The sequence below is a fragment of the Aquarana catesbeiana genome, linkage group LG07 (genome assembly GCF_042186555.1).
Source record: "Aquarana catesbeiana isolate 2022-GZ linkage group LG07, ASM4218655v1, whole genome shotgun sequence".
NCBI lineage: Eukaryota > Metazoa > Chordata > Amphibia > Anura > Ranidae > Aquarana > Aquarana catesbeiana.
The window spans coordinates 240,645,541-240,658,033 of NC_133330.1; the positions used below are offsets into that span (position 1 = coordinate 240,645,541).

Consider the following 12,493-nt stretch of genomic DNA (forward strand, 5'->3'; position numbering starts at 1 on the left):
TGGTTCGGAATCTAAAAAGGTTGAATTCTTCCTTTCAGGTATTGGAAGATAATAACCACTGATGCCGGTTTCTCCATTTGGTTTGAGGGTGGCTACAGTTCAGTGGACTTGGTCTCCACGGAAGAGTATACTGCTCATAAATATCTTTGAGCTTTTGGCTAGTAAGCCTTGCTATGGATTATGGTACAAACCATTTGTAGGTTCTATCCGGGAAAGCCTCTGCAGGGGCATATATAACAACCACCAGGGTGGCACCAGGAGTCATGCGGCTCAGGAAAGTGAACCACATTCTGTCTGGGACAGCACAAGGACTGTCACTATCATCCGTGCATATTCCAGGTAGAATAGTGGCAAAAGGAACTCTGCAGGTGAATCTTCTAAATTCCAAGTTCTACAGCAAGTTGGGACAGGTTGTGTCCGGGACGAGGGTCCCACTGCCAATAGGAGTAGATGTACTGGTAACACCTTAGGGACCAGTTCTCCTTTATGTGATGCTTTCCCTCTGTTTTGGCTTGTGCCACATCTTTTGGGAAGAATCTGGAAAGGGGTAACACTGATAATGTTTGCTGAATTAGCCCAGGAGGGCTTAGTACACTGACGTAGCGAGTCTTGCGGGGGTCACTCCTTGGACACTCCCAGTCAAGTGGGACCTAATGGTCTTGAGTCTTGTATCTCAGCACTGTTGAGCCCCTGAAAGCCAGCTTCGGGGAACTTCAATTACAGGACTTATTTTGTTGCCTGAGGTGAAGCCAGGAAGTGGCACCCGCAGAAATATGTGAATGGGAGATTTTCTCTTTCTTTCTCCAATCGGAAGGGGAAAGGAGATTGGCCTTAAGTACAGTCAGGGTTCGTCCCTATACATTTTTTTCCAGGGGCTTTTTCTCACTCCTTGATTCATACTTCATACAGCGTGTAACGTAGACCGTCTCGCCTGTCAGGCCATTCTTGTGTCCTTGGGACTTGAATTTGATCTTGACTGTCCTTGCAGAGGCCACTTTTTGAACCAATCGAGAGATTCTGTTAGTTTTTTATCTCGGAAGGTGGCTTCTTTGGTTTCTATCACTTCACTAAGTGGAGTGTTAGTGTTAGAGTTGGCGACTCTTTCATGCAAGGAGCCGTTTTTGGTCTCGCATCATATTAAGGTGATGTTGCGTTCTCATCCATTTTTTGCCTAGTATGGTGTCTGAATAAATAATTAATGGTGACGGCACCAAAAAATTATGTGCAACATGTACTATACCAACTGATGCTGCTCCTAAATTCGTAAAATTACTAATAAACAATAAACAAAACAATATAGGGTGCATCAAATGTGCAATATGTTACAATGTAAACCTATAGATTATGCAAAAAAAGTGCTATAGTGCATGAACAATAAAGTGAATCCAATACATTATACAATAAATTATGATGTGAACCCATATATTATACAGGACAAAGTGTTATAGTGCATGAACGATAATTGTGCTACATTGCAATAAAGTGAATCCAGTGCACACAAAATTCTTCTTAGTAGTCCAATCACCACTTAATAGAGTGCACATGCATTCTTATTCGTGCTTCACCCGAAGTGGTATATCTAAGCGCTCACCAGATAGTAGTGGCCACAAAGTGACCCTCATGCATGAAAAACCATATACCTTCAAAAAGGAATCTTTCCCAGATCTTGGCAGAAAAACTCCATTCACCAATCAGCAGAAATTGTGTATGACTTCTATCCCTGAGTCACAATACTTCAATGTCTCCGCCAAATCTGCAAAAAGTGGCTCCCCATAAAAGCCACAAAAAACTTGGATAGTGTAAAAACGTCTTTATTCCAACAAAGGTAAAAACTCCCAAACAAAGGTGCAGGTACAGGATGAAAAACCAGCAAACTAATGCCGCGTACACACGGTCGGACTTTTCGTCTACAAAAGTCCGACAGCCTGTCCGACATACTTCCGACGTACCTTCGGCGGACTTGCGGCAGACTTTCTTACGAACGGACTTGCCTACACACGACCACACAAAAGTCCGACGGATTCGTACGTGATGACGTACACCGGACTAAAATAAGGAAGTTCATAGCCAGTAGCCAATAGCTGCCCTAGCATGGGTTTTTGTCCGTCGGACTAGCACACAGACGAGCGGATTTCGGGGTCCGTCGTACTTACGACGTAAAGATTTGAAGCATGTTTCAAATCTAAAGTCCGTCGGATTTGAGGCTAAAAAAGTCAGTTGAAAGTCCGGAGAAGCCCACACACGATCGGATTACCAGCCAGCTTTAGTCCGTCAGCGTCCGTTGGACTTTTGTAGACGAAAAGTCCGACCGTGTGTACGCGGCATAAGCTGCAGCTTAGAAGGGAAGCGGAGTCTTCCAAGTGCACTTGGAAGTGCAGTTGCTGTAAATCCGAGGGGGATTATATATATATAGACTTCCTGTTTGACTATCTGCCAGTGTCCATCCACCAGTAGGTGGCGTAAAACCCATATAGTCATTATTATGGTTGCTCTGTGTCCCGTGATGTACTCCAAGAAAAGGATTTTACAGGTAAGTATGACGGAAAAATCCTAATTTGTTTACCATCAAAAAAATGTGCATTTGTTATTTTTTTCTAAAAAGTGAACTTATCCTTTAAGGGCATAACGTGCTAGTACGCTTCACCTACTAACACATTATGAAATAAAACTATAAATAATACAGCGCTGCGTAAAAATGGAAGTAAACAGCAGCCAACACACCTATAGACCCAAGTAGTAGAGAAAAATATGCAAAAAAGTGTGGCGCTATAAACTTAAAAATGGAATAAATAGTGTCTTAAACACAAATCAAGTGTAAATTGAACTTGTAACGTTTCCTTATAATTTTCAACAACGGTGGACTTTTGACATATGGCTTCTTGGTGGTGTTAATTCCATCTGAACTTTTTGGACTTTATTGATCTTTATATTTGAATTTCTGTTCACATGTTTGGTGGTTTTTTTATACCTCTGTACATCATACATGCACTATACACAGTGTACTATATTTAGCTTATACTAATATTGCATTGTGGTTTTTATATTGGTGTGTACACTGTATATGTACTATATAGAGTACATCATAGTTCTTCTATATTAACACTTAACTGTATGTTATTATTAGGGATGCACTAAATGGGTTTTTTGGTGCCAAAACCGATACCGAAAATAAATCTTCCTTGATCCCGAAAACCGAAACAACACCGATACAGAAAATGACTGTTTTTAAAAATATTTTTATACAGGAAATGGTCAGAGACTGGGGACATGGTACAGGAGATGGTCAGGGACTGCATAGATGGTACAGGAGATGATCAGAGACTGCCGAGATTGTACAGGAGATCAGAGACTGCAGAGATGGTACAGGAGATGATCAGAGACTGCAGAGATGGTACAGGAGATGATCAGAGACTGCAGAGATGGTACAGGAGATAAGAGACTGCAGAGATGGTACAGGAGATGATCAGAGACTGCGGAGATGGTACAGGAGATGGTCAGAGACTGCCGAGATGGTACAGGAGATGGTCGGAGACTACAGACATGGTACAGGAGATAGTCAGAGACTGCAGTACAGGAGATGGTCAGAGACTGCAGACATGGTACAGGAGATGGTCAGAGACTGCAGACATGGTACAGGAGATGGTCAGAGACTGCAGACATGGTACAGGAGATGGTCAGAGACTGCAGACGTGGTACAGGAGATGGTCAGAGACTGGGGACGTGGTACAGGAGATGGTCAGAGACTGCAGACGTGGTACAGGAGATGGTCAGAGACTGCAGAAGTTGTACAGGAGATGGTCAGAGACTGCAGACATGGTACAGGAGATTGTCAGAGACTGAGGACATGGTACAGGAGATGGTCAGAGACTGGGGACATGGTACAGGAGATGGTAAGAGACTGGGGACATGGTACAGGAGATGGTCAGAGACTGGGGACATGGTACAGGAGATGATCAGAGACTGGGGACATGGTCAGAGAGTCAGAGACTGTCCCCAGTAGTGTAGCTTGTGTCCCCATTGCAACCTGTGTCCCCAGTAGTGCAGCCTGTGTCCCCATTGCAGCCAGTGTCCCCAGTAGTGCAGCCTGTGTCCCCAGTAGTGCAGCCTGTGTCCCCATTGCAGCCTGTGAAGGGAGAGGAGAGCCGCCGCCACCTGTTTGATTACAGTGCCGGGAACATCACAGCTTTCATTTCAATATCTGTGTGTTCCCGCTGCGCGCCGTCACATCCAGCCCCTCCCCCTTGTCTGGACACTTTGATAGACAGATCACCCGTCCCATTGGACAGGTGATCTGTCTATCAAAGTGCCCGGACAAGGGGAAGGGGCTGTATGTGACGGCGCGCAGCGGGGAACACACAGCTATTGAAATGAAAGCTGTGATGTTCCCGGCGCTGTAATCAAACAGGCGGCGGCTCTCCTCTCTCCTACGATATAGGAAGCCCCCCTGATGGGCGGCACCAGGGGGGCGGAGCCCTGGCCCTGCCCCCGCCCAGGCCCCGCCCCTTTCGGTATCGGCAAAAATTATCTTTCGGCTTTTTGCCTAAAGGGCCATTTTCGGCCAATATTTTTCGGCGGCCGAAATTTCGGTGCATCCCTAGTTATTATTTACACTTGATTTGTGTTTAAGACACTATTTATTCAATTTTTAAGTTTATAGCGCCACACTTTTTTGCATATTTAACACATTATGAAAGATTTACCGCAAAACCAAGACCTCCAGCGGCCCGCTGACAGATCTTCCATCGTCACCCAGTCTTCCTTCCAGGATTGTGGGCTCCCTCTGTTTGAATGGCTGAACCGCGATTGCATAACTCCCATGTATGCACACAGAAGCCACGATCCTGTCAGTCAGTATGCTGTCTGTACAGAGTGCATACGTCAGTTGCGTTACCGGCTGCAGAAATAGTGAATATCTTCTAAACAGTGTACTTTTAGGAGGTACCTGTAGGTGTATACTACTGCTTTAAATTAAATAATTGGTTTGACAAATATGTCATTGTATTGGCTTATTTTTTTCTCCATTTTTTTATTTTTATATGATCACTGAAAAATAGGAAGTAATGCCATATACCAGCACTTTTGTACATTGTGTTATTTAGATTGTATCATTTTTTTTATGGTTTATGCATTTTATTGATGTTCATGATGCTTGTAACACTTTTTAGAAGCTTTTTCTTTAAAGTTTCAAACAATTAGCTTGCAGTAAAGATTAATATGCAGTGGGACACATTGAAAACCCTTGTGTAGGCATTAGTAATGTTAACAGTTTGCTTTACTGGCTGTCAATTGCTTAATTGTAAGTACAAGCTTCTTTCCCTAGAACTACGGCATAAGTCTAAATATAGGTCTGGAGAAGTAAAATATACATTCATTCTTATTGGCAGAACCCACCAGGCTAACCTTACCCCAAATACAACTTTCTTAAATAGCAGAGTTCTTGTAAACCACCCAGAATGTGTATAGAATTGGCCCTGTTAGAATATAACCACCAGAGACCTATTACCAAGATCTTAGACATGTTCTGACCCTTTCTTGGCTTTTACTACGCTTGATTCCTCTTAATGTAATTATACAATTATTAACCAATACATATTTTACAAGTGTGGAAAAATGTTGTAAGGTTTCTGTATATAACTGTGTAGGATATTATTTCTTATCAAGTTGGTGATCTTATTGCCAGCATGAGCAGCTGGTAAGCTGCAGCTGTATCAGTAATTCTGGCCCTGAATATGAGGGTGGTCTTGGATATGGTACCATTTGTGACTACAGCCGTTTATGTGATCACTTTCCAAAACTTTTTCCAAAACTATTGATTCTGACAGTTTCATTGCTTAGCCCCTTCCTTCCATTATTACATAGTACTGTTGACTATGGCAAATCTAGTTGTTGGATCCCACATGCAGGTAACTCTTTGCTTCTTTTAACATTTTAACACAACATTGCTGGGTTGATTCAGCTCGTGTCACAGCCAGGTTAATTATTCAACAAAAAAAATAATCGATGGATTACCGTGCCTCAATCATTCGGGTATCATGTTCAAAGGCTATGTACTTATCTCAACATTTTTCATATGTTGCTGCATAAATTGAGCTCTGTGTTTTCGACATGGTCTTATAACTGGACAAGCAAACCAGATTTTATTAACAGATGGTGCTGCAAAATATTCTTTAACCCTCCTGGCGGTATTCCCGAGTGCAGCTCGGGGTTAAACCTCAGTACCATTAGCGGTAACCCCGAGCCACACTCGGGATTGCATTGCAGAATCCTGGTCCAGGTTACTTACCTTGTCACCAGGATCCTGCGATGTCCCCCCGCTGTGTCCTCCGCCAGATCATCCGCCCTATGCTCTGTGTTCCGGGCTCCGTTCCCTACAAGCGTTGCAACGCATGGGGGCGGAGCCCGGTGGCAAATTCATGGCGGTAAGTACAAAAAACATAACACATACAGTACACTGTAATCTTTCAGATTACATCATTGTATCAAATCGTTTCACCTCCCTTTTGTCCCTAGTGCTTTGTTCAGTGCCCTGCATGCACTTTTATATGATATATACTGTTCTTTCTGCTGGAAACTTGAGATTGTCCATAGCAACCAAAAAGTGTCCCTTTGCATCAAAAGTGGTTTTAGACCAGCTAGAAAACAGCGGTAGTAAATTAGAACACTTGCAGAATTGAGCAATAGTGAATCGTGGGGAAATTTATTTTATTATTATTATATTATTATTTTTTTATAGTTATTTATAGTTATTTATTATATTATAATTTATGATTTTGTGTTTCAAACTTTATCATACCTAGGATGTCTACTAGACTCTTGTTTGGACAGATTTAAGTGTGTTATTACTAAGAATTACAGTCCTACAATATTAATCGCCAAATTTCTATTCAAAACAATGTACCGCTTTGAGATTCAAAAATCTGACATAATCAGACCACCAGGGAGGCTACGACTATCAATGGCCACAATTTCCCCCTTGCCATCATTGCCTGCTTCCTTGTATATTCAAGCAATGGTTTCCACTTGAAGCTCCAAAATCATCCTTTTAGCTCCTGAGGATTTTTGCAGCAACTCGTGTTAATGAAAAAACAGAACTTCTCACAGCAACAGAGCTGCAGATGCCATGACTTTTTCAGACTGACAATGCTCACCGGCTTGCAGTTAGCAGTAACGTTGTGAGCCTGCTGTGCGCACTCCTTCAGTTTGCCATTCGGCTGTCTATCAGTTCTGCAAGAGGCATGCACAGACCTTATTTGCAGCCTAACAGCCAGATGAAGTTGCAGGCTCAGTAGCCTGACAACCCTGCTGCTATTTGCAATACATTGGCTTACAATTTTTGGTCTGAAACAGAAAGTGCTGTTACTAGCTGGATATCCAGGCAAGAAAATTTGCAACGTATTCACAAAAAAATGATTTGCTTAAGAAAATTGTAGACAATAAGACATGATGCCAGACATGCCCCAGCCCCAGCCATGAGGTCTCTAGAAACCCCTTTGAGTACTCTTCGAGAATCAAAAACAATTGTTTGCTTTATAAACCTGCTATTATAGATATAATTTATTTCTAAAGAGTGATAAATTGAAATGGTTAAGCTAAGTTAACTTTTCATAGAAATAAAATTCACATCGACATTCTTTCCATACAAGCATGAAAATGTCTCAATTTGCAAGGAGAAAATTCCAGACCGTAGAAAATAAACAGTTGTTGAAAATTAGATGCATTTTATTTGAAACTAAATCTAGAGTGGGTGCATCAATTAAACTGGATATTTAGCGTGGCTCATCTATCTGGAGTCTAGTACTGTCCATGCTTCAGTTGACTTAAAGTTAAATTTTTTTTTTCTTTTCCTAAGCTGAAGCACCAGAATGGGATCATAAATATTTTCACAGATGTTAGTAATTGAGTTACCAAAGCATATTTTGTTTGCACACGGAGCGGGTTACCAAACCTTATTGTTGATATCTAATCTCAGTCTGTTATTCGAGGAAAGTACAAACTTATAGTTGTTTCATGCTTTGAGATTTCAAGCTAGTCTGAGGTCACTTATTGTGGGAATGAAGGCGTGAGTACGCCCTCTTATTAGTGATCAAATGCCTTGAAATCGTAATTGTTCTCTGAAAGATCACATGGAACTTTTTATGTGGAATTCACACTGGGGGTGCCCAGAAAAATCTTAACTTGTGTTTACTAGTGCAGTGCTGATTATTTAGGGGTTGCCTATTTGCTCACTGCTTATACAGCAGTGTAAACTATGGAGCAATGTGGATTATACAGCAGTGTAAACTATGGAGATTCACAAACCATGTGAATTATACAGCAGTATATAGTATAAAGCCATGTGGATTATACACCACTGTATAGTATGGAGCCATGTGGATTATACAGCAGTATGCAGCTATATGGTTTATACAGCAGTGTATAGTATGGAGCCACATGGATTATACAGCAGTATATATTATAAAGCCATGTGGCTTATACAGCAGTGTATGGTATGGAGCCATTTGGATTATACAGCAGTGTAAATTATGGAATCGTTTGGATTATACAGCAGTATATAGTATGGAGCTACGTGGATTATAAAATATTCAGAAAATTGTCCGGAACGGAATGGTATTCAGTAAGGAATGTGCACCAGAGTGTACAAAATGTACAGTGTGCAGCACAGTGCACAGACTAGAGTGGTGGAGAATATATAATATACAACACAGTGTTGAAAGTACACTGCTGTGAAGAACATAATGTACAGAACAGTGTACTTAGTGGACCAGTAATAAGTAAGAAATGTACACCAAATTGTACAGAAATGAGCAGTATGCAGCACAGTGCACAGGGTGGTGCAGAATGTATAACAAACGACACAGTATACAGAGTTGAGTGAAGTGATGTATAGTATATAATATACAGCATAATGTGTAGAGCGGAGTGGGTTGAAGTATTGTATATAATATACAGCACAGTGTACATAATGGAGTATAATGTACACTTTAGTGTGTAATTTGGAATATATTATGAGCCAGTGAAGTTTTGTTAATAACAGCAACTTGGAATGATACAGGCTCTCCAATTATTTGTACCTCCTGTGAAACATACTAAACATATTACCTATAGTACAATATTTTACATTTCTTTTGTTGTGCACAGTAGAATGATTATCCCTGGTCTACATATGTGTTGCTGGTATTAAATAACTCTTTTTGAAATCTGTTGCTGTTCTCATTCTGATGTGATTTTTCTATTTGCTCTTTTCTCTGTAGACTCCAAACAGTGTCAGCTTTGACAAAGATACAGAAAAAACTCTGTTGACAAGCAAACTGGTGATCCCAAACATTCCATCAACACAGGAGAGTTTAATCAAGTGGGCTTCTAATGAAAATCACCCAGCAAATTACTACACTCATGCATCAGTGGCAAACAAGTTCCATATTAAACTCGTTGATGACATAGGTAGGGATTAAACATGTCTGCACTATACTTGTATGTAAAATTATATATGCTATATAAAAAATCAGTGTAAATCTGAGACATCTTTGCTTTGTGGAATTTTCTTTGTACAATAGAAAAAAGAGCCTTCCTGCTTTTTACGCCAAGGATTTAGGTTCTGCGTTACCACAGAGCTTTAATTCGAGGTTCCTAATCAGATTAGTGATCCAGCATGTATATATATTTTGTTTGATTCAGCCCAGATTCACACTGACAGCGGGACTGAAATTGTGCCAGTTCAGATGAATTCGCACGATTTCATTCCCACATGTCAGTCCTGACTTCGAGGGTGATTTCAGAGACATCTGTGCGGGTTGCTGCACAGATATCTACACAAATCGCACCCCAAAGTCGCCAAAAGTAGTACAGAAAATACTTTTGGGAATTAGCATGGCGCCGCAAAGTTGGCAGTGCACCGATTCAGACGTTGCCATTGCCGGCAATAGCCGCCGATGTGGCAATCGCTACAATGTGAACCAAGGCTCAGTAATAGATTTTCAGTTTATTTATACAAGGCTGCATACTGCATAACTTATAAATGTGCACGAGCCAGGAACCAGGTCCCAGTATGATCATGTTCATGGGGTATGATTACAGGCTTTATGATTAAAAACTATAATACGTTCCAGTGCATCTTTTCTTAAAAGCTACTTGAATCCTTTTCAAAAGGTATTGTTTTATATAAATGGTGGACCAGTCACCAATGGGTATTTTTGGTAATCCTCTTGAATTGTTAGTGCGGCCTTTTCTCTCTCTGAGATTGCTTGTTTTCATGTATATGTTTCGAGTTTATGTTTGTGGGAAAGAGTGCAGTAAAGCTAAAATGTGTGAACACTAGGGTATCATCCCGATATAGTAGCAAAAGGACAGAGAGTATTTTGGGACTCTGAATATTCCCCAGTGTGCACACGCAAAAAAAATAAAATAAAATATTTTCCTATATCATACAGTTTGTATAAAAATAATTTTTTATTTCATACAATATAAAAACACATATTGTTGTCTGTGAAATACATTACAAAGATAAGTGCATTAAATCTTTTGAGAATGTCAACGCGTTTCGTGGATTATCTGCTTTATCAGGACCAACAGAATTGGGTGTATTGAAAACAAGTAAATCACAGACAGTTAAAAACAAATCTCAGCATCTCTCAGTGGTAATCCCCTCTTGATTGTATTACTTTTACTGTATTCTGATTAGTATTCGCCTGCGTACGAAATATAAATGTTTGCTATCAGGCCTGCTCCCTATTCAGGGTAAGCCTCAGCATGTTTATTTTGCAATGCAATTGTGTTACCTCTTATGTTGGAAAAGCAATTTATCTGAATATAATCATACACAGTTCAATACATTCCTCATGCAACAATGAATTTGTATCTAAAGATACTTTTTAGATACTAAATCATTGTTGCATTATCCTTTTTGTTATTTATATATCTACATGTTGTCCCTTCCACATCCAAAACTGTTTTACTACTGTAAGTGCAATGCACAATGTAAAGTAGTGAGTGTACAGCTTGTATAACAGTGTAAATTTGCTGTCCCCTCAAAAAAACTCAACACACAGCCATTAATGTCTAAACCACTGGCAACAAAAGTGAGTACACCCCTAAGTGAAAATGTCCAAATTGGGCCCAAAGTGTCAATATTTTGTGTGCCCACCATTATTTTCCAGCACTGCCTTAACCGTCTTGGGGATGGAGTTCACCAGAGCTTCACAGGTTGCCACTGGAGTCCTCTTCCACTCCTCCATGATGACATCACGGAGCTGGTGGATGTTAGAGACCTTGCGCTCCTCCCACCTTCTGTTTGGGGATACCCCACAGATGCTCAATAGGGTTTAGGTCTGGAGACATGCTTGGCCAGTCCATCACCTTTACCCTCAGCTTCTTTAGCAAGGCAGTGGTGTTCTTGGAGGTGTGTTTGAGGTCATTATCATGTTGGAATACTGCCCTGCGGCCCAGTCTCTGAAGGGAGGGGATCATGCTCTGCTTCAGTATGTCATAGTACATGTTGGCATTCATGGTTCCCTCAATGAACTGTAGCTCCCCAGTGCCAGCAGCACTCATGCAGCCCCAGACCATGACACTCCCACCACAATGCTTGACTATAGGCAAGACACATATGTCTTTGTACTCCCCACCTGGCTGCCGCCACACACGCTAGTCACCATGTGAACCAAATAAGTTTATCTTGGTCTCATCATACCACAGGACATGGTTCCAGTAATCTATGTCCTTAGTCTGCTTGTCTTCAGCAAACTGTTTGCGAGCTTTCTTGTGCATCATCTTTAGAAGAGGCTTCCTAAAGATGTAAAGATGTAGTCTGTAGTGAGCCTGCATGTGTGCCACTATAGGACGTGGCTTTCTATGATGGCACATGCAGAAGAGCACCGGCAGGGGACACCAGAAGTGGATGTTCCAGATTGCTCTGTGCAATAGCATTGCACAAAGCAGATATGTATAACATGTTTTTTTTTTTATTTTAAAACTGCTTTAAACATTGCTACTTTAAAGCAGGTAATGCGTTATACCCACATCATATGGTTTTTGGTTTTGACATTTTTTAACTACTTCAGCCCTAGATCATTTGGCTGGCCAAAGACCAGAGCACTTTTTGCGATTCGGCACTGCGTCCTTTTAACTGACAATTGCGCGGTTGTGCGACGTGGCTCCCAAACAAAATTGACGTCCTTTTTTCCCCACAAATAGAGCTTTCTTTTGGTGGTATTTGATCACCTCAGTGTTTTTTATTTTTTGTGCTATATGCAAAAAAAGAGCGACAATTTTGAAAAAAACGCAATATTTTTTTACTTTTTGCTATTATAAATATCCCCCAAAAATATATAAAAAAACATTTTTTTTCCTCAGTTTAGGCCGATGCGTATTCTTCTACATATTTTTGGTAAAAAAATTGCTTTAAGCATTTATTGACTGGTTTGCGCAAAAGTTATAGCGTCTACAAAATAGGGGATAGTTTTATGGCATTTTTATTAATAATTTTTTTTACTAGTAA

General features: G+C 40.7%; 1 protein-coding gene across 6 annotated transcripts in view; it reads left to right on the top strand.

Moving 5' to 3' along the window:
• The window catches only part of TGFBR3 (transforming growth factor beta receptor 3), a 325,007-nt gene that overhangs the window by 235,095 nt on the left and 77,419 nt on the right, over positions 1-12,493 (top strand). For all 6 annotated transcript variants that reach the window (XM_073593154.1, XM_073593156.1, XM_073593155.1 and 3 more), the window contains exon 8: positions 9,252-9,441. In XM_073593154.1, the coding sequence (XP_073449255.1) occupies positions 9,252-9,441 (190 nt within the window). The remainder of the gene's footprint in view (positions 1-9,251; positions 9,442-12,493) is intronic.